The sequence below is a fragment of the Ictidomys tridecemlineatus genome, chromosome 4 (assembly GCF_052094955.1).
Source record: "Ictidomys tridecemlineatus isolate mIctTri1 chromosome 4, mIctTri1.hap1, whole genome shotgun sequence".
Classification (NCBI taxonomy): Eukaryota; Metazoa; Chordata; class Mammalia; order Rodentia; family Sciuridae; genus Ictidomys; species Ictidomys tridecemlineatus.
Genome location: NC_135480.1, coordinates 193,057,690 through 193,081,077, shown reverse-complemented (window position 1 = coordinate 193,081,077; position 23,388 = coordinate 193,057,690). Strand labels below are relative to the sequence as shown.

General features: G+C 39.3%; 1 protein-coding gene across 5 annotated transcripts in view; it reads left to right on the top strand.

Moving 5' to 3' along the window:
• The window catches only part of Astn2 (astrotactin 2), an 837,958-nt gene that overhangs the window by 684,502 nt on the left and 130,068 nt on the right, over positions 1-23,388 (top strand). For all 5 annotated transcript variants that reach the window (XM_078048074.1, XM_078048075.1, XM_078048073.1 and 2 more), the window contains 2 exons: positions 4,604-4,737; positions 6,612-6,760. In XM_078048074.1, coding sequence (XP_077904200.1) covers positions 4,604-4,737; positions 6,612-6,760 — 283 coding nt within the window. The remainder of the gene's footprint in view (positions 1-4,603; positions 4,738-6,611; positions 6,761-23,388) is intronic.

Genomic DNA, 23,388 nt, shown 5'->3' with positions numbered 1-23,388 from the left:
TGTTGGGCCCTGGAATGGAGCCAGAGGATCAAAAGATAATAGATTATTTTGTCTTTAGAAAGCCTTTCCCTTCCTTATTTGGTATGGATCAGGCTGCCATATGACCAAGCTTATTAGTACTGTGGAGATAACAAAGTCCATGAGGCTTAGAGTGAGCACTTCAGGGCATCTTTTTGGAGTCTTGCAGATCATATCCATCTCAATATCAAAAATAACTGACTTGGTGTCAGCACATGAGACTCATTTTTAATGTAAAAAAATACAATCATTGGAAGTATGGAGTATGGGATTTAATTCACTGGCTTAGTGATGTCCTGTGTAGATGGCCCCAAATATCTTAATCAAATACAGGATGTTTAAAGTTTAAGATTCCTAAGACTTTGTCATAATTTTTAGAGCTGGAGGGGCCCCTTCCTTTGTATTCCCACAGTCTCTCGTGTGTTTTTCTTCATAGCATTCAAACCATAGTAATTTTAATTCTTTGTGTGTCTTTACCATTAAACCATGAGGGCTTTGAAGTTAGCCACTGGGTCTTGTTCATTCCCTTTCTTTACTTTTAGACAGCACATGGGCAGGAGTAAGAAGTTCAATGAATGTTTATTGAACTTATTAAACCTTCAAAAATATATCTTCTGCTCCTTCATTTTGCAGAATGGGGAAATTAAGGCTTAGAAAGTAGAATCACTTGTGCAAGTTCAAATAGGAAAGCAACAATAGAGTCAGGAATAAATCCTACTTTATTTTGATTGCTTAACATTTTTGTGGCTGTTTTCTCCTCCTGACCAACTTGGTTTGCTAACTAATTAGCTAGAAGTTGGAAGCATTTACAAGTTCTGGAAATGTAAACCTTTGTTATGAAAACCAATGACCGTGCAAACGGAGCCCTTGTATTATAGTAGATTTATTTTTTAGGTCCCTCTACTTCCTCATAAGCCAGGAGTCAATCATGCCCCCAGTGAAAGGTTCTGTTTTCCTCTAAGAAAACACCCCCACACGCACACACGCACACAAGCATGCACACACACACACACACACACACAAGTACATGACTCAAAGCTGAGCAGCTGAAAAAGTATTTTGGGGGTGAAATTTTAGCATTTAACTGTGTCCTAGAAGGTCAGGGGTGCAAGGATTCCAATGGATTTTCATTAAATTCCTCCCTTCTTCGTGTTGATGTGTAAACAGGGATAGGAAACCCACCTTAGAGGGTGATTTTGAGCATTAACTGGAGGAATAGAGTAGTTTCATCACAAAGTGACTCTATCACCTTGAACCAGCCAGCTAGCCTCTCCTGGCCACTGTATCTGCATCTGTAAGTGGATAGATTAGATGATTTGCAGACAGTCTTGTGAAGCTGGAACATTTTACGATTCTCCTCCCTTGGGATCTAATTGGACTCTGGATGGAGTGTTGCAAGGGCTGAGACGTAAGGAAAGAGTGATCCTGCACTGACACAATGCTGGCTTCTGCAGCTTTACAAGGGCTCCCTGTTTGATGTCAGCCTTTTATCAGAGCGTGTTTGTGCTCTATCCAGGGTTTGCCTGGCCATTGCACCAGTCCCCATTCTGTTCCTCAGGGTTCTGGGAAAGAGCCAGTGGAGACTCACAGGCAGGATTTCTTCCCAAGAGCTGCCTGGATGGTGAAATTCACAAAGTCCAGAGAGATTTCCTGTTTTGTTTTGTTTTCCACAAGCCCAAGCGCCTATCGATTACAAAAACCACATACAACATGTGCGTGCACACACACACACACACTCTCACACACACATACACACACACACACACACACACACACACACGCAAAAACAAAAACACATACACACACAAGACAGGATGTTCCCTCTCCATTGCTGGAGCCCAACACAACCTCACCATCTGTGTCACTTTTCCTGGATTTCGCCATTATGGTAATTAAGACCTTAGCACCGGCTGGAGATGTTGCTGAATCTTAAGCTCTGCGCAGTTATACACATTCGTTTCACTAAGGGGGAACCTACAAATGAGGGAGAAAATGTCCGACATTCAGCATAACCTCATGCCATACCATCTGGTTTCTGTCCTCAAGAGAGTGTCTCCCTCTGGTGCTGGTAGGAGAAGGGACTTTGTTCCCAGCATAGATTCTGGCACATAGTAGGAACAGAGTTCTTATTGTGTGTTTAACTTTGTCTCAGACACTTTATATGCAAACATTTCATGGAATAAGCTTATACCAAAAATAAATGTCTAAAGTTTGAATTTAATTGAGTACCCTATATTTTTTATTTACTGAATCTGGCCACCATACTTGACTTAACCCAGTGCTCTGAATGGTTGAAAGTAAAAGACCTGTACTTGGGAAAAACAGAGATCTTGTCTGGTATGATGCTTCCACCATTTTCTTGCTGTGTGATCTTGGGAAAATTGCTTCACTACTCTGATTCTTATTTTCCTCATCTGTAAATGAGGCTCATATTTGTCTCTCAGGACTTTTAAGGAGATTATATTTTTTTAAATTCACTTAAAGTACTTTGAACTGCCTAACTGGGTGCCACATGGTCATTAGATTTACTATAATTCTTTTTCATTTCTGTGGGTTCTATACTTTTCTCAGGTGAAATTAGATAATGTGTTCATCCCCAGGAGGAGATATGTGTAAGAACATGTGGTATGAATAATTGGAATCTTCTTGTCAAAACCTCTGGGAAAAATGTGATGGAGACTTATTCAATAACATTCTTGATACACGCATTGTACTTCTTGATTTGCATCCTGGGTAGTTATGAAGGGAGACTCCAGACCACATTAGACACATTCTGCACTTGAGTCCCCTGAATAATGCAAGATGGAAAAAGTGACATATGGGTTATCAGGTGTCCTCAGTGATAGATAGAATACAACTTTCATTGAAAAAGGACACAAAAAGTGAAAAATACAGAAGAAAATGAAAGAAAGTACAAAACACAAAACACACACCTTGCAAGGAGATCCACGTTCTTTGGAATTCTTTAATGAGAGCTTTAATGAGAGCTGTCACAAATTCTGAGTATAGGATTCAATGAATCACATGATATGTTCAACACTATTATAAAATAGGCTTTGTGTTAAATATTTCTGCCCAGCTGTAGGCTAAGGTAAATGTTTTGAGAAGTTTAAGGTAGGCCTAGCTAAGCTATGGTGTTCAGTAGGTTAGACATGGCAAGTGCATTTGCAACTTATGTTGGGTTTATCAGGCCATAATCTCATGGAAAGCCAAGGAGCATCTGTAATTAGACAGCGTGTGCTTTCTATGCTGTGATGGTCATAGCACATTACACTCTTGAGAGACAGACAGTGCCTAGCCATCCAAAGACTCGTGCCACTCCGTGCCAAACAGCCACCTGCCACCTGTTGAGCACTGTGGTTCACTCACCTGCTTTGGTCCTCTTTCTTTCTGTGGACAATGCCAAGACTTTCCTCTCATTGTCCTAGCTATACCACTGTTAGGATGATGAGGCCAAACACTGCTTTGCCAATATCTGTGATGCCCAGTTTCTGTGTTCCTATGAATACCTGGGAAATACACCTCACCTAGTGAAAGAAAGTCAGGGTGGGTTTCCCAGAGAATGAGATGTTTCATTTGAGACCAAAAGAGTGAGTTGGAGTACAAGAAGGGGAATATTCCTGGCAGAGGACAGGATATTAAAAAAAAAAAAGACAGTGAAGAATATTGGAAAATTAAATAGAACATTTATCATCCTTTAGAACAAAGGTCAGCAAAACATGGCCATCAGACCCCAAATGGCCTGCAGCTTATCTTTGTAATTAAAATTTTATTGGAACACAGCTATGTCTGTTTATTTAAATTATTGTCTATATCATTGTCAAGCTATAAAGGCAGGGTTAAGTAATTGTGGCAGAGACCACCTGGCCATAAGCTGAATGTATTTATCCTGTGGCCCTTAATAGAAACAGTTTGTTGTCTCCTATTTAGACAGAAACTCACTGTGGGTGGAAATGTTAGTGGTTGCATGAGAGTGGATAGTACTGTGTCAAAAAAGGTCAGAAGAGTGGTGAGAGATGAGACTTGGGAGGTGACCAGGAGCTAAAACAAGGAGTTGAGACTGAATCTTGAGGACTGTGGGAGGCTTCTGTAGGGCTTGAAGCAAGGCAGTGACTTTGGTGGGATGCACTGGAGCAAGGTATTTTAGAGGGCAAGTCCTGGAGTCAGACTGCCTTGCAGGATCCAAGCTCTGTCCCATACTGGCTGTGAACTTCAAGCAAGTTACTTACTTTCTGTGTGCCTCAGTGTTCCAGTTTGTCTGGTGGGAAATGATCATGGTATCTCTCATGTGGGGTTACTGTGAAGGTGGCATAAGTTAATGTAGATGGAGTTTCAGGATCAGGGAAGGTTCTCTCAGTGGATCCTGTTAGGATGGTGTCTCCATGATCATTCTGGCCCTTGGATAAGGAATTGCTTAGGAAGGGAGAATCTTGTGGTAGAATACTAGAGATTTAAGTAAAGAGGGCGTCCTGGGCCTAGGGAGACTGCTCCAAATCCCTCGAAGCTGCCATCACAGCCATGGGCATCTTGACCTTAGTCTCTGCACCATCGTCATTATCATCTCTTCTGTCATCCTTTCTTCCAGGCTTTCAAGAGTGCACTGATGAGTTCCTACTGGTGCTCAGGGAAAGGGGACGTGATCGATGACTGGTGCAGGTGTGACCTCAGTGCCTTTGATGCCAGTGGGCTCCCCAGCTGCAGCCCCCTTCCGCAGCCGGTGTACGTATGTATGGCCCCCCTTCCTTTGGCCACTCCTTTCCTGGACTTACTCTGACCTAGACAGCCTGGGATATCTTGGCTCTGTTCCAAGGTGCCTAACCAGATCCCTGAAGTCCCCAGGGATCTTGGGAAAGAAGGGACCTTTGGCAGAATGGAGGCATGGTACAGGGGTAGATGCTGATATCTAAGTGCATGTTATCTCTCTCTCTCTCTCTCTCTCTCTCTCTCTCTCTCTCTCTCTCTCTCTCTTTTTTGGTATTGGATATGGAACCTGAGGACACTTTATTGCTGAGCTACATCCCAGTCCTTTTAATTTTTATTATTTTAGTTTTGAGACAGAGTCTTTCTGAGTTGCTAAGGACCTCACTAAGCTGCTGAGGCCAGTCACAAACTTGTGATCCTCCTGCCTCTGCCTCCCTAGCCTATCAGATTACAGGCACGCACCACCACACCCGGCAGTGTGTGCTGTTTTAAATGAAGCTGTTTAGACCATAATTCCTTGCTTCACTCAGCTACTCAGCAAAGGTTTGCTGGGCCACTGACGACTGTTTTGTAGTACTACTGTTTTGTCCGTTCCTATTTTGAGCACCGGGGCTACTGAGATAAAGAAAATGTGGAACCTCTCCTAAGGAACTTCATTTTATTAATTTGTTCATCATATAATTCTGAATACCTGCTTTGTGCTGGGTACTGGGGAAAAAAAACCACATCAATGGACAAGAGAGGCACAGTCTGTACATTTGTGGAGGGAGCATTTTTAGTGGAGGAGACAGATACCAAAGGAAAATATGATTTATTTAGAAATTTTTTAAGTAAGAAAACACAAAGAGAGTAATGGGGGAGTAATGGGGGTAGACTTTAAGTGGAAGGGAGGAGGAATAGACAGGAAAACCTCTCTGAAGAGGCCTGAATTATAGTAGGGGTCAACCTGGCTGTTAACAGGCAGCAAGAATCACCGTTTAGGCAGAAGGAATGGTGTATGTGAAGGTCCTGACACAGGAACTTCACCTGGGGAAGCAGAAGCAGGTCATCCTGATTGGAAGAGTATGATTACAAATTTGTGTGAAAAACAACGAAGTGGGTGGGAGCCCATAACATGAAGCAGAGTCCCATGATGCACTTCTGCAGGATGAGAAGAATCATATTCCAAGACAGTCCTTGAAGAGATGGTGTGAGATGGTGTGAAAAAGAAAGAATCTGGGCTGGGGAGGAGCAGGGTTACCATTATGATCCTGTCTCCAACTTGCTGTGTGAATTTGTGCAAGACTTTTCCCCTTTTGGGGGCCTTATTTCCCCCATTTTGTGAAATGAGGGAATTATAGACTTTATTATCTCCAAGGATCAATCCAGTTATAACCTTCAGTCATTTTTTTATTGCTTTACTAGAGGATTCATTCCAGGATTCAGGCTCTTTTTGAGAGAATTTTAAGTACTAAGTCTCCTTTTGAGAGAGTTAAGGATATTGGACAGTTGACTAAGACATTGTGGAATTGAAGGGAATGGCAGAAAGATTGAAAGCTCCCAGGTTTGAAGTCACTGCTAATTTATTAGAAAATGAGCATCGCTGAGAATATAGTTTAAATAAATGGAAAACTAATCCATTTTCTTTGAGCAAAATAGAGTATTCATGGATTAATTTGTTAAATTCCACATGGATCTTAAAATGCAGCTCTTTGTATCCCTTTCATGGATGAGAAAATAGAGACCTCAAGAAGTGAAATAATTTGTCTAGGGCAGTGCAAGGTTTTGGTGGTGGATAGAATGAGGATCTGAATCTAAGCTGAAACTTTTGCTTCATCTGGACACATGCAGACTCTTGGACCCCAGCTAATGTTGGCTAGAAAACAAGGAACCTTTCCTGTCATTTCCTGTAGGCTGCGGCTGTCCCCAACAGTGGAGCCCTCCAGCACTGTGGTCTCCTTGGAGTGGGTGGATGTTCAGCCAGCTATTGGGACCAAAGTCTCCGACTATATTCTGCAGCACAAGAAAGTGGATGAATACACAGACACCGATCTTTATACAGGTAAGTTTGTGATTTCCCATTTCATTGGACTAGTATGAAAATGAAGGGAAACTTGATTTTCTAATGTCTTTGGGGACTTGGTATGATTTGGCTTGGGAAAGCATTAAGAAATTTCCTTGTTTGCTGATTTTTCTGTTGCCCATCGATATATGATTTGTTTTGTATGATTTTGAACAAGGTAAGATAGCAAGTAGTCATTGGAAAGTGTTTCCCTGGGTAGGACCTTCAAAAACATATATGAAAAGGACTAGTTGATTCTGAAGAGGATTTGGCCTTTCTTTTTTTGGGGAAGGCTTATAGGTCTCATGTTTGAAAACTTTGGTCTGTAAATATATTATTCAAAGATATTCAAAGAATAATATGATGGTTCTTCATGAACTGTACTTTGAGAAAGTAAGAATTAGAAATGATCTGAGTATGCAGGATCATTTACAAAACATCGCTTTTCAGAAGTCTGTATTTGCTTGTAACTCAGAATTTTCTGTTTCCTCTGAGTTCTTCTAAATTCCTGACACTGCCAAGAAACTAAGCATTCACCTGTGATCTGTATTGGAGGCTTATATTTCCTGCTCTCTGTTGCAACTTCCATTGAGTAATTATTCTTTTCCAGCCAGAAAACTTTAATTGAGAATGTACTTCTGTACCAGGACCTGAACTAAGTACTTTGTTCAGTGTCTCACTGAGTCCTCTCAACTTTAAGAGGCTTGGTGCTTACTGAGCACATTTTAAGGATCAAGAAACTGAGACTTACCCAAGGCTGTCCATCTAGAAATAACTCCTTAAGTTCACAGTTTTAATCCTGAACCATGACTGGGTTATTAAAAGAATTTAAAAGTATTCTTGCTTTATTCATTGCCCAGTTAGAATATAAGCACAAGGAGGAAAAAATGACTTGTCTGTTTTAAACCAGGTTGAATTCCCGACACCTGCATCAACTCTGGCATTCAAATATTTGTTGAATGAATGAATAATGAATGAGTGAAAGAACCTTCCTTTATTGTTTCCTTTTCTTTTTGTCGCTCTGCACCTTTTGTTTTTTTCAATCTTTCTCACTTTCCTCTCTGAGCTATTTTTGCTTTGCTTTCTCTGAAATTGAGAAGAAACTACTACAGCGAGGTTGTGGGTATGAAATAGGTCATAAAGGTGCAGGTTACGGAGGATGTTCGAAGCCACATTGGCTAGTGTTGGGATACTGGGATGGATGTGGCCTGTTTGATGATGTTGACTGGAGGGGTAGAGTGGGCTGGAGGAGGTGTCACTTTCTCTGAGGAGCTAGTCGTGGAACAATCATTGGGCAACCTGTTTTTGCTTCCTTAGTTTTTTTCTATCTTTTGATTCCATGTATGTGTTGCTTTTGTGTGTTTATTCAAGACTATGTGAGCATGTGCATATGTAAGTTTAAGGTATGTGTATTTGTGTTCATTGGCTTGCACTTTTATTTTTATGTGGTTGAGATTTGCCAGTATCTGTGAATGGGTGAGTGTGTATTTTATGTGTGTGTGTGTGTCTACCTGTGTAAAATGCTACTTTATAATAGCAGATACTTGTAGACCACAGATACCAAGAGACATGAAAGTTATCTGATGGTGGGTTGATACATGTAGATGTTCTACATCTCTATAGCATGCTTCTCTTTTCAGAATTAAAAAACAACAATAACAACAAAAACAAACTAAAAAAAAAAAAAAGAGAGAGAGGGAGAGGGATACCTGGGCCAAATGGTGGTTACATTCCCAGTTTGCCAAGGAATCTCCATACTGCTTTCCATATTGGCTGCACCAATTTGCAGTCCCACCAGCAATGTGTGAATATGCCTTTTTCCCCACATCCTCAAGCCTGATAATTTTTGACTGAATGTCAGACATTGTGATTTCTGCCTTATTGGATGTTAGATATTTTTTAATTCCTAAAACTAATTTTGTACCCCATTTTAGGAGACAGGTAAGTTACCTTGCAGTTTGAACTTGCTTTTAAGATTTGTTATGTGAAACTGGAGAAATGTGCAGTCGAGGGTTAAAGATTCCATATTACCGAAGGGAGATCTTTCTATGTATTTTACACAATAGCCCATGAATTAAGAGGTTTTTCCAGTATGGCTTATAGTGGCAGGAACTGTCACTGGTCCTTGTATAAGCACTGGGCATGGTCCCTTCTAATCCTCTTGGATTGGTAGTTTTCTTATATCCAAGTATCAATAAGTTGTTTCCTTATATCCATGCTGAATATTGAAGGAAAATCCTTCAGAGTTCTCTTCACATATTTTTCTTATTTCTTTTTTTAAAATTTTTATTGTTGGTTATTCAAAACATTACATAGTTCTTGACATATCATATTTCACACTTTGATTCAAGTGGGTTATAAACTCCCATTTTTACCTTGTATACAGATTGCAGAATCACATTGGTTACACATCCATTGATTTACATATTGCCATACTAGTGTCTGTTGTATTCTGCTGCCTTTCCTATCCTCTACTGTCCCCCCTCCCCTCCCCTCCCCTCCCCTCTTCTCTCTCTACCCCCTCTACTGTAATTCATTTTTCCCCCTTATATTTTTTCCCTTTCCCCTCACTTCCTCTTGTATGTAATTTTGTATAACCCTGAGGGTCTCCTTCCATTTCCATGCAATTTCCCTTCTCTCTCCCTTTCCCTCCCACCTCTCACTCCTGTTTAATGTTAATCTTCTTCTCATGCTCTTCGTCCCTACTCTGTTCTTATTACTCTCCTTATATCAAAGAAGACATTTGGCATTTGTTTTTTAGGGATTGGCTAGCTTCACTTAGCATAATCTGCTCTAATGCCATCCATTTCCCTGCAAATTCTATGATTTTGTCATTTTTTAATGCAGAGTAATACTCCATTGTGTATAAATGCCACATTTTTTTATCCAATCATTTATTGAAGGGCATCTAGGTTGGTTCCACAGACTTGCTATTGTGAATTGTGCTGCTATGAACATCGATGTAGCAGTGTCCCTGTAGTATGCTCTTTTTAGGTCTTTAGGGAATAGACCCAGAAGGGGAATAGCTGGGTCAAATGGTGGTTCCATTCCCAGCTTTCCAAGAAATCTCCATACTGCTTTCCAAATTGGCTGTACCAATTTGCAGTCCCACCAGCAATGTACAAGTGTACCCTTTTCCCCACATCCTTGCCAGCAATTGTTGTTGTTGACTTCCTAATGGCTGTCAATCTTACTGGAGTGAGATGGTATCTTAGGGTGGTTTTGATTTGCATTTCTCTGACTGCTAGCGATGGTGAGCATTTTTTCATGTACTTGTTGATTGATTGTATGTCCTCCTCTGAGAAGTGTCTGTTCAGGTCCTTGGCCCATTTTTTGATTGGGTTATTTGTTATCTTATTGTCTAATTTTTTGAGTTCTTTGTCTACTCTGGATATTAGGGCTCTATCTGAAGTGTGAGGAGTAAAGATTTGTTCCCAGGATGTAGGCTCCCTATTTACCTCTCTTATTGTTTCTTTTGCTGAGAAAAAAACTTTTTAGTTTGAGTAAGTCCCATTTGTTGATTCTAGTTATTAACTCTTGTGCTATGGGTGTCCTATTGAAGAATTTGGAGCCCGACCCCACTGTATGTAGATCGTAGCCAACTTTTTCTTCTATCAGACACCATGTCTCTGATTTGATATCAAGCTCCTTGATCCATTTTGAGTTAACTTTTGTGCGTGGTGAGAGAAAGGGATTCAGTTTCATTTTGTTGCATATGGATTTCCAGTTTTCCCAGCACCATTTGTTGAAGATGCTATCCTTCCTCCCTTGCATGCTTTTAGTCCCTTTATCAAATATAAGATAGTTGTAGTTTTGTGGATTGGTTTCTGTGTCCTCTATTCTGTACCATTGATCCACCCACCTGTTTTGGTACCAGTACCATGCTGTTTTTGTTACTAATGCTCTGTAGTATACTTTGAAGTCTGGTATCGATATACCGCCTGATTCACACTTCCTGCTTAGCATTGTTTTTGCTATTCTGGGTCTTTTATTTTTCCATATGAATTTCATGATTGCTTTCTCTATTTCTACAAGAAATGTCGTTGGGATTTTGATTGGCATTGCATTAAACCTATAGAGAACTTTTGGTAATATCACCATTTTGATGATGTTAGTTCTGCCTATCCATGAACAGGGTATATTTTTCCATCTTCTAAGATCTTCTTTTATTTCTCTCTTTAGGGTTCTGTAGTTTTCATTGTATAAGTCTTTCACCTCTTTTGTTAGGTTGATTCCCAAGTATTTTTTTTTTTTTGAGGATATTGTGAATGGAGTGGTTGTCCTCATTTCCATTTCAGAGGATTTGTCGCTAATATACAGGAATGCCTTTGATTTTTGCGTGTTGATTTTATATCCTGCCACTTTGCTGAATTCATTTATTAGCTCTAATAGTTTCTTTGTAGACCCTTTTGGGTCTGCTAGGTATAGAATCATGTCATCTGCAAATAGTGATAATTTAAGTTCTTCTTTTCCTATTTTTATGCCTTTAATTTCTTTCCTCTGTCTAATTGCTCTGGCCAGTGTTTCGAGAACTATGTTGAACAGAAGTGGTGAGAGAGGGCATCCCTGTCTTGTTCCAGATTTGAGAGGGAATGCCTTCAATTTTTCTCCATTCAGAATGATGCTAGCCTGAGGCTTAGCATAGATGGCTTTTACAATATTGAGGTATGTTCCTGTTATCCCTAGTTTTTCTAGAGTTTTGAACATAAAGGGATGCTGTACTTTGTCGAATGCTTTTTCTGCATCTATCTAGATGATCATATGGTTTTTATTTTTAAGTCTGTTGATGTGGTGAATAACATTTATTGATTTCTGTATATTGAACCAGCCTTGCATCCCAGGGATGAATCCTACTTGATCATGGTGCACATTTTTTTGGATATGTTTTTGTATCCGATTCACCAGAATTTTATTCAGGATTTTTGCATCTAGGTTCATTAGAGATATTGGTCTGTAGTTTTCTTTCTTTGAAGTGTCTTTGTCTGGTTTAGGAATCAGGGTGATGTTGGCTTTGTAGAATGAATTTGGAAGTTCTCCCTCTTTTTCTATTTCCTGAAATAGTTTGAAAAGTATTGGTATTAGTTCTTCTTTAAAGGTTTTGTAAAACTCTGCTGTATACCCATCCGGTCCTGGGCTTTTCTTAGTTGGTAGTCTTTTGATGGTTTCTTCTATTTCCTCAATTGATATTGGTTTGTTTAGGTTGTCTATATCCTCCTGACTCAATCTAGGCAGATCATATGACTTAAGAAATTTATCGATGCCTTCACTATCTTCTATTTTATTGGAGTATAAGGATTCAAAATAATTTCTGATTATCTTCTGTATTTCTGAAGTGTCTGTTGTGATATTGCCTTTTTCATCCCGTATGCTAGTAATTTGAGTTCTCTCTCTTCTTCTCTTCATTAGCATGGCTAAGGGTCTGTCGATTTTTGAAATTTTTTCAAAGAACCAACTTTTAGTTTTGTCAATTTTTTCAATTGTTTCTTTTGTTTGATTTCATTAATTTCAGCTCTGATTTTAATTATTTCTTGCCTTCTACTTCTTTTGCTGTTGTTTTGCTCTTCTTTTTCTAGGATTTTGAGATGAAGTATGAGATCATTTATTTGTTGGTTTTTTTCTTTTTTTTAAGGAATAAACTCCAAGCAATGAATTTTCCTCTTAGAACTGCTTTCAATGTGTCCCATAGATTCCAATATGTTGTGTCTGTGTTTTCATTTATCTCTAAGAATTTTTTAATTTCCTCCTTGATGTCTTTTATAACCCATTGATCATTCAGTAACCTATTGTTCATTCTCCAAGTGATGCATGATTTTTCCTTCCTTCTTTTATCGTTTATTTTCAGTTTCATTCCATTATGATCAGATAAGATGCAGGGTATTATCTCTACTCCTTTATATTGTCTAAGAGTTGCCCTGTGACATAAGATATGATCTATTTTTGAGAAGGATCCATGTGTTGCTGAGAAAAAAGTGTAACTGCTTGATGTTGGGTGGTATATTCTATATATGTCAATTAAGTCTAGGTTATTAATTGTGTTTTGAGTTGTATAGTTTCCTTATTCAACTTTTGTTTGGAAGATCTGTCCAGTGGTGAGAGAGGTGTGTTGAAATCTCCCATGATTATTGTATGGTGGTCTGTTAGACTCTTGAACTTGAGAAGAGTTTGTTTGATGAACATAGGTGCACCATTGTTTAGGGCATATATATTTATGATTGCTTTGTCTTGTTGTGTATGGTTCCCTTGAGCAGTATGTAGTGTCCCTCTTTATCCCTTTTGATTAACTTTGGCTTGAAATCTATTTTATTTGATATGAGTATGGACACTCCTGCTTGTTTCTGAAGTCCACATGAGTGATATGATTTTTTCCCAACCTTTCACCTTCAGTCTATGTATGTCTTTTCCTATCAAATGCGTCTCCTGTAAGCAGCATATTGTTGAGTCTTGTTTTGTGATCCATTCTACTAACCTGTGTCTCTTAATTGGTGAGTTTAAGCCATTAACATTTAGGGTTATTATTGAGATATGGGTTGTTCTTCCAGCCATATTTGATTATTTATGTTACTAAATATGGTTCGTTTTCCTCTTTGATTATTTTCCCCCCTTTACTGTACTACCTCCCACTGTGGGTTTTCATTGTTATTTTCCATTTCCTCTTTCTGTAATGTTTTGCCAAGGATGTTATGAAGAGATGGTTTTCTAGCTGCAAATTCTTTTAACTTTTGTTTATCGTGGAAGGTTTTAATTTCATCTTCCATCCTGAAGCTTAATTTCGCTGGATACACAATTCTTGGTTGGAACCCATTTTCTTTCAGTGTTTGAAATATGTTATTCCAGGATCTTCTAGCTTTCAGAGTCTGTGTTGAGAGATCAGCTGTTATCCTGATTGGTTTATCCCTAAATGTAATCTACTTCCTTTCTCTTGTAGCTTTTAAAATTCTCTCCTTATTCTGTATGTTGGGCATCTTCATTATAATGTGTCTAGGTGTGGATCTCTTATGATTTTGCACATTCGGCGTCCTGTATGCTTCTAGGATTTGGGATTCTGTCTCATTCTTCAAGTCTGGGAAGTTTTCTCCTATTATTTCATTGAATAGATTGCTCATTCCTTTGGTTTGGATCTCTATACCTTCCTGTATCCCAATGACTCTTAAGTTTGGTCTCTATGTTATTCCATATTTCTTGGATGTTCTGCTCATGGTTTCTTAACAGTCTTGCTGTGCTGTCTATGTTCTTTTCAAGTTGAAATACTTTGTCTTCATTATCTGATGTTCTATCTTCTATGTGTTCTACTCTGCTGGTAGTATTCTCAATTGAGTTTTTAAGTTGGTTTATTGCTTCCTGCATTTCTAGGATTTCTGTTTGTTTTTTATAACCTCTATCTCCCTGTATAGTTGATCTTTTGCTTCTTGGATTTGTTTATGTAATTCATTGTCTAAGTGATCTTTCATTGTCTGATTTTGCTGTCTAATGTCTTCCTTGAGACTCCTGATCATCTGAAGCATGTATATCCTGAATTCTTTATCTGACATTCCATCTGATGCAGCTATTACCTCTTCTAAAGTCAGTTGACCTGCATTGCTTGTGGTCCTTTCTTTCCTTGTCTTTTCATGCTGCTCGCGTTTCTTTCTGCTTGGTGAAACTGTTGTGTTATTGAATTTTCCCCCTATATATTTATATTGCTCTTGTATAGTTGAAAAGTCTCCCTTGCAGGGGCGGGCGGCAGCTGTGCTCCTCCTCCAATTGGGGTGATCTGTCTACCACGCCGGCGGGTCACTGGGCCTGTTCCAGGCGCGGGTGGCGGTTCTGCTCTCAAAAACTTGTCATATATATATTCCTCTTCGTTGTGTGTTTTTAACTTTTCTTAATGTTTCAGGCAGTAGGGTAAGTAAATCTAGTCCATGATGTTCCTTATGGTCCAGAAATGGAAACCTAAGATTTATTCTTCATTCTCCAGGAAACAGTGCTCTAATACAAGAGTTACTTTTCTTAACTAAGGTAAAACCTGCTTCTTTTTTAGTTATGTAGCCTATGGTCACTTGATGTCACTTTGACTCCTTCTTCTTCCTGCAGCCATTCACAAGGTTGAAAACAATGACATATCTGTCTGCAAATTTGCAGGTTTTTTTAACTTCCTTCTAGGACTTGACTTTCATTGTGCATTCTCCATATTAGCTCTTGGTGGGGCAACCGTCTTTGGGGAACTTTCCATACTACTTGTCATATATGGGTGTGTAATGTTCACTGGGTTATTTTGTATATGGATAGGCCTTTGAGTGTCTTAACTTTTCTCCAACTCTGACATTAACTCCCTGAGCACCGTGTAGTCTTATGGGATTTTAAGTAGTCCTAGAGCTTAGCTGAGTGCATAGTCAACCTTCTAAAATGTTTCTTGTCCAATTGGTGCTATTGATTGGAGGTGGATATCTGAAGCATTCACCTCATCTATTGCCTTCATGAAGGAATACAAACTTGAAGGAGTAGCTAACTTCTACAGGGCATAGTGCCACACTCTGTAATCCCAGCAACTCAGGAGATGGAGATAGCAATTTAGTGAGGCCTTGTCTCAAAATAAAAATAAAAAGGGCCTGGGTGAACGTCAGTGGGTTAAATTCACAGTACTGCAAAAAGGAAAACCTAAGCTGACTTCTAGTTTCAGTTTCTAAGATGCTTCACAGTGAAAGATATAAGAGCAGTCAATATCTTTGCTTGGTCTCACTTTCCTTTTGTGGGAATGGGAAAAATAACACAAATTTCAAAAGCTATTTTAAGAATCAACAATCAGCATAGAATTACAGGTGCTCACCTGTAATTCTAGCAGCTTGGGGAGGCTAAGGCATGAGGATCACAAGTTTAAACTTAGCAACTTAGGGAGGCTATAAGAACCTAGTGAGACCCTGTTTCAACATAAAAAATAAAAAGGGTTGGGGTTGTGACTCAGTGGCTAAGCACCGTGGTACAAAAAAAAAAAAAAAAGAAAGAAAAGAAAGAAAGAAAAGCAACTAGCAACTATCATATTCTTTGAGGAACATAATAGAAACTAACATACTAACATTTTTAATTGTTTCTTTATGATTTCCATAAATTTAAAAAAATGAAAGAAAAAAAATGTCAGGAAGAAAACAACAAATTTTAAAATTTGTTTAGAGTAGAGCTAGGATTACTCACACAGTTGGTCAGGTGAGGCCAGAATAGAGGAATGTGGGCTTTCTTCTTTGATCTCTCTTGATTTTTGTTGACAGCCACATCCAGGGCTGGAATTATTTACTTATTCACAAGCCTTATGTGCATGTGCACAGACATAGGTACACACATGAATCTCTCTTTCTCTTTTTCTCCTGTGTGTGCATATGAACACACACACACACACACACCCTTTTCCACTATTAAAATGTTCACTCTCTCCTGCCCTGCCTTTCCCTGGTTTTGACGCCCTCTTTATTTCCTTCAGAGAAACCATTGCTCTGTTGGTTCTGGGACAGTTGGGAAAGCCAAGCATAAGTAGCCTCCTGTTCCAGTTGTTTTGAGCAGAAATGGGTTTTGTTTTGGGGGGTGGCTGAATTTCCCGCACGCTAATCTGTCATCAGTATTAAAAACAGACATTTGGTTCTCTCATGTGTCCTCGTCAGAGCAATTGGCATGGGCTTCAGCCTCTTGGGCAGGGTAGACACAGGAGGGTGGGAGTAAGAAGCGGGGGCTGAGGCACAAGCAGATTTAATGAATCTAAATCCCTTGTTTGACCTGTGGAGAAAAAGACTCAGAGGACAGGGACTTGTCCAAAGGTTACATACATGGTGAATTAGGGGCAAAGCCAGAGGTAGAATTGCTCTCCCCACCAATGGGTATTTCCACCAGTGCATATTATATCTGGTATGATTTTATTCTGGTACAATAAACCTAGAGACATCTGAATGGCTGGGAAGAATTGGGTATCTAGCCACTGGAAAGCAACTAGAGGGTTGCGATCTTGTGGGGAGAAGAGACTATCAAATTTATCCCTTGCCAACTTCTGAGAATCATATCATATGCCAACTTCTAGAATCCCAGAGGCTCAGAGCAGAAGGACCAAAGGCATTGATTTCACCATCCTTGATGTAAAGATGAGAATAGTGAGAAACAAGGGGAAGGGTCTCACCTAGTATAATAATCCCCCCCACTTCCCCATCTGGGTATGTCCCTGCCACATTCCTGTGCAGATTTTTTGGTTATATGTGCCTCTTCTGCTGGGCCTTTTTTAAAAACTATTTAAAAATAAAAAATAAAAAGCCCAAAGGCTTCTCTCTTTCACCATGAGATTCTTAGCTTCCACTTTTGGCTCCCACTGAGGCAGCAGGGCCTTTCTGCTATTCCCCCACTGCTGCTCCTAACAAAAGACACAACATCTGGAGTCCACCCGTGTCCCTTTCTGCCCTGCCATCTGGGAGCCTGATGGGCCTCACCCAGCTGATTGATACCAGGCTTGTCCCCTGCCAACTCTCAACTCTCGTCTCTGTTTCTTCCTTTCTCTATTCTTTTCTAGCTCTTTCTTTCCTCTCTCCCCCCATTCTCTCTCTCTTTGTATGTGTCTCCTTCTCTTTTCTATCTATCTCTTATTTTCACTCCATGTCATTTTCTTCCCATGACTCAGCCTACCGTTTTTGTCTTTGTCTCTCCAAGTTGGCTCAGAGATGAGATACTCATCTAGATTCGGATCTGGGTCACGAAGGATGTCCAAAAGTTCAGAGAACATTTCTGTCCACTCCCAACCCTGTCCCATATCCTCTTCCTTCCTTATGAACATGTCTCATTTACATTTACATCTCTCCTCCCTGTCCCTGTCCCTGTCCCAACCCAAACACCATTCCATTTTAAAACTTAGAATGAAGAACTTCTTAAATTTAGGGGAGCAGTTACGGAGGTGATTACACATGGGTACTAATTTAAGGCGAAGGTGGCAAGACCCCTTTTCTCCAATAGCTGAGAGGACGTGTGACTATGATGGAGAAATTATATTGAAGGTGTTTATGAAATCCTGTAGAAATTACTCATGACTTCTCAAGGCATTGGGACATGACTGAACCATGCTCTTTGTCTGTGAAAGTAGAGGGGCTCTCACCTTATCTCTTTGCCCTGGACTAGCTTGAGGGAGGTGACATCAATAGAGACTAGACTCTACTCCCTAAACAAGAGAAGAGGTGGGTGGGTGGGTAGGAAATGGGTTTTATAGGGTGAGATACAAAATGTCATGACTGCAAACATCTGGAACTTATCTGAAGGTCTCAGAAAAAAAATGTTTCTTTCCCTTCAGTCTCTCCTTGGGTGAGAGGTATCAAGTCAAGAGCCTCCAAATAGAACAGGTATTTAGAATCTTAATTCTATCATTTCCCCATGCCATCCAGACTGCCTTCCATATCACAGAGTTCTTTACCAGTCACAAATACACTCATCTACCCGATGAATGTGTACGGAATTCTTGCTATGGTTCAGGTACTTCAATTCATGCTGGGCATGGAATGGTAACAAGAGAGGCCTGATTCCTGCCTTCATGGAGCTTATTGTCCTACCAAGAGAGTGAACAAAGTATGGAGAAGTTTCTGTGATAGTGTAATAGACATGAGATAACTCAAATGTTGTAGGAACATAGAAAAGTGGCTTCTAACCCAGTCTGGTGGTGTCAATAAAATGTACTCAGGAGAAGTATGCAACTGTTTGAGATCCTGGTCTTAGAAATTGGCCTACTGATTCAACTTCTTATATTCAAGACAGCCAGTCCCCACCTGGATGAAAAGACTGCACTTCTGGTCTTAGTACCCCTCAGCTTGCATCTGTTGCCCTTCCTATATTTGGTAGTAGCTACCTATTACAGATGCCAAGTGAAGAAAAACTAGAATCCCCTCCATACCTACCAGAATCTCCTACTAGACAAGTAATAATTATGCCAGGTAGCTTTCATACAGAGACTTTGTGAAGACCAAATCCATCCATGGTAGAGTTTGAAGTTCATATTTTAACCAATGTTCCCACCAACCTTCTGATCTCCTTTGCCAGTGTTTTAATTGTCTTGCTTGGTAAACACCTACCTAAATGCATGCAGTTCTCCATCTTATGTGATAAGATAAACAAATAGACAAACAGCTAGAGAACGGCATACAGTATAGAATATGGTTGCTAGTATATCATTAGTCACCAGTGTCAGTTGGGCTCTGTGTGCTCTCTGACAATCTTTCTCCTGGTCTTTTATATTCTTCATCAGCTTTAAACCTACCTTCCTTCATCCATAGAGAAAATATTAACAGTGAGTCCTTCGATTTACTTCCTTAAGAGTTGTAAGTCTGTATGCTTTTTTTACATACTTCCCCCTTTTCCTTCTCAGATAATGTAGGAGGTGCCCTTTTTACTCTCTAGTTAGTCTTTGTACTACACTGTTTCTTATGACTTCCTAATTTTTTTTTTTTTGGAAACAACATATAAATTCTCTGCTTACATCATTCTTCAGCAGATTGTTTTTACTATTCTTTAAGTATGTTCAACTTTTCTTCTTAAAACAAAGAAACAAACAACATACTTCATTTTCTACGATAATAATCCCCATTCTCTTCTTTGTAAACATACTTTGAAAAAATAGTCTATGATGGCTGACTCCAGTTTTTAACTTTCTTCTCATTCTACTATGTCTTCTGCTACTACCAGCTTACTGACACATTTTTCTTCATGAGCAACTGTGACCTCCATGTCATTAAATCCAATGACTATTTTTATCGTCACAAACTTACTTGATATTTTTTTTACATTCTACAGTGTTGACCATTATTTTCCAAAACATTTGATTTCCTTAATTCTTTTTATATCACCTTTACCTGGTTTTCTGTTTTTCTCTATGACTTCAAATTAGTCTCTCTTGCTGAGGCCTCTTGTCTTTTAAAAATTTTAAGGCTCCATATGGTTTGGTTCTGTATCTTCTTTTCTTAATTTAAATTCTCTGTGCTACCAAATCCACTTCCATAGGAAAGGTCAGCATATTTCTTATTCTTAGAGTTTTCCTTTTTGTCTCCACTTCATTTTGCTAAGCTCCCTACTCATATCCAACTAACCTTTATAGACATCTGCTATTTGATGTTTCGTAAGCTATCCAAACTCAAAACATCTTAAATAATACTTATTATCATCTCCCTACAAGTTTGCTCCTTCCCAACTGTTCATTTACTCTCTGTGTAACTAGTGCCTCTGTAAACTCAGTTTCTTAAAGTGAAATGATAAGCACTGTCTCCAACTCTTTTCTCTTATTCACCATTATATTCAATTCATAACGAAGTTATTTTGCTCTTGAATTTGCTTCTTTCTTTTTATTTCCATTGTCTATCTAAACCACCTGTTATCTCTGAAATCACCTTCTAATTAGTCCTCAGATTATGCTTTCTCTCCCTCTCAGTTCTCAATTCTAAAGCCAGAATTAACATTTTTTTGGGGGGGGTACTGAGTTGCTTAGAACCTTGCTTTTGTTGAGGCTGGCTTTGAACTCCTGCCTTAGCCCCCCACCCCAGCTGCTGGGATTTACAGAGTTACCATTTAAAATATACATTTAATCACATTTAGTGCCTACTATAACCCCTGGCATAACACATACACCAATACTTATTCAATATATAGGTATCACAATTCGTAAGTATCATACTCCTGATTTAAAAATTAAGAGCCTCTCTAACTCTTCTAATTAATGATACTTCTTGAAATGACCTATAAGTTTATGCATTGTTTCACCTACTTTCCCTTCTAGTTTGACTGTTCATGACACTGATTTTCTTTCCCACTTTGAGCTATGAACTCATGTCTCAGCTTAAATGTCAGTTTAAGCTACAACTTTGGCCACCCTCTTTGACTTTGTGAACTTTTAGCATTTTGTACATCTCCTGGCTAGTGCTGTTTACAATCATACTGAATATATTTAGCTTTGGCGATCAGGGGGCAGGGATTCATCATTTGCTTTTCTTATCACAATATTACCTTCTTCAGGGTGTAGTTACTTTTTTTTTATCATTCTATCCCCAGTGCCTCCTACAGTGGTAGGCATTTGATAAGCACCCAATAAAGACCTGAAGTGTGAGCAGGAAGTTGAGATAAAAGAAAGGTTTGGGGTTGGATGGGGATGGAGAGTCATCCAGTTAGTGGCCTTAGGGAATAAGATGATGGTGTGGCTGGAGTGTAAATTCTGAGCGATGGAATTAAAAGAGAAGACACCATAGAAGAGGTGAGACTATGGAGAGTTGTTTAAGACCTGCTAAAGAGTGAAGGTTTTATCTCCACGACTGCTCAATGAAGGATGAATTGAAGAACCTTTAAATCCATGACCTTATTTTATCCAAAAATTAATTCTTATAGAAGAGAAATACTGTCTTCATTTACAGATGAGGGAGTTGAGTCAGGCTTGTGAAGTTCACAGATGAAGGTCAAACTTCTGAGAAGTAAGCAGCCAAGAATTGATTTCATGTCTCCTGACTATTTAATCTATACTTCATTATAAATGAAAGATACATTTATTTTTTAATGATGAAGGCTTTTTCTTATAAACTTAAGAAACTAGGTTAAAAATAATTTGCAGGATTTACAGTCTAACATCAATCATATGTGTAGAAATGAGAGGGTTTGGGGGCGGGGTACCGGGGATTGAACCCAGTGGTGCTTTACCACAGAGCCACTGACCCAGCCCTTTTTACTTTTTATTTTGAGACAGGGTTTCTTAGAGCCTTGCTAAGTTGCTCAGGCTGGTCTCAATCTTGTAATCCTCCTGTTTCAGCCTTCTGAATCCCTGGGATCAGGAGCTCTGAGAGGGTTTTGAAATGTACCTGACACTTTCCTTCAACCTAGTACTATATAAAGTCAGCTCCCTCTGCTTCTAATCCACACTCCTTTTCACTGCTCACTGCTACAGTAATACAGCCAGAGTGAAGAAACCCCCAGATTCGGGGATCAAGAATGATGGAGTGGGCGTTTCCACAGAATATCACAGCTCCTGTAGTTATCCTGTGTGACTAGTTGATGCAAATCTGTAGGACGAGGGCTCAGTTTCCACTGTTTACCAGGAGGGATGGGCTGATAGGATTGAGCAGAGACATTAAAGAGATGGCCTGAGGATGACACAAGAGAAATAAAAGGCAGGATACAGCTGACCCTTCCCTGCTTTACCTGACATGGGGAGGTGAAGGAAGCTAGAATTCCCACCTTAGACATCATTGATTGACTTCTAAAAATGTTAATTACTGCTCCATTTTATCTCAAAATCTGTTCTTATGTTTCTCCCCACAAGAGGCGCCACCGGATATACTTCTAGGATGACTTCTTCATCCTGCTTTCTGCCTCTAGTCTTGCCCCTGTACTTAAGCTTCCTCCGTTTGCCAGTCATATCTGCTTACACCAATGTTTTCCCAAACAGGTTCCTCATATGATAACAGCATCAGGGGAAAAAAAATCCGAAATAAACAGCAATACTTTTCAGCATTATTGTGAGCGACAGTTGAAATGATGTCAGTTTTATGTGGGATGCTTGATACATGGAAGATTTCCCATAATCATCCATCCCTTTTCCTTTCTAATCTTCAATAATTGGTCTTAAACTAGTGAGAGGAAACCAGTGGCTACGTAATATTTTGAAATATATAAATAAATGCTATCATTAGAAATCTAGATGGTTTTAATATGTAAATGTGAATCTCTGTCTTCTTCTGAAAAGTAGGTTCTGGCAGGCTTGGGCTCACATTGCCACATGACCACAGTTGGCAGGGGAGTTGGGTAGGAACTGTTCACTTTACAGCACACATGCAAACTCTATGGTTTGTCATAGCCCCCCTCTTCCAGATTTTCTGGCATCCAGCTCACTCCATTAAAATATATTTGTATATTACATATTACTTATTAATGTGTAAAGTACATTATCTGCTTTGCTCTGTAAGATATTTGAATGTGTTATCTCTAATTTAGACCAGGTATAGAAAGGATCTTCTCATGAGATCCCCACCATATCTTGGAGTATTTGTGCCTGATGTTTGTCTGTAACATGGGCAAATGAGTTTGAAATAATTATTTAATAAGAAGAGAAATGTCTCATTAGAATTGCTTTAATTTCTTGAATATTTTCTACATACCCTACACAACTGATAGCTTGGTGAGGTATTGAGGATGTTCTCTAGATGTTTATTGTATACATTATTCGTCTTCTCCTAGCACAGGGTCTGGTTTATAAGAATAACCTAATGAATATCCATTAAATGAGTGCCCTGAATGAATAAGATAGCGATGCTGTCTTAAACTCATTTAATCCTCATCACACTTCTATGATGGAGTTACTATTGTTATCCTAATTTTCCCCAAAAGAAGAAACTGAGGCTCCGAAGTAGCCCTCTCAGTCACAGGTCCAGAATTCTAAAATGTCCTATTCACAGAATGCTTGCACCTTAGTTAAGCCAACCTCCTCAGATGAGGGGATTGAAATCCAGAAGTCAAGGAACTTCCCCTGAGTCTCCTGGTAAGTAAGTTATGGCCAGCGCATAGGTCTCCTGAGTCCCAGCACAGGGTTGGTTCCTCATACCTTTTGCTGCTGGCAACAGCAAGGCTTGGATTTTTCCACCAACCTTATTCCCAGTCTTCATACACTTCTTGCA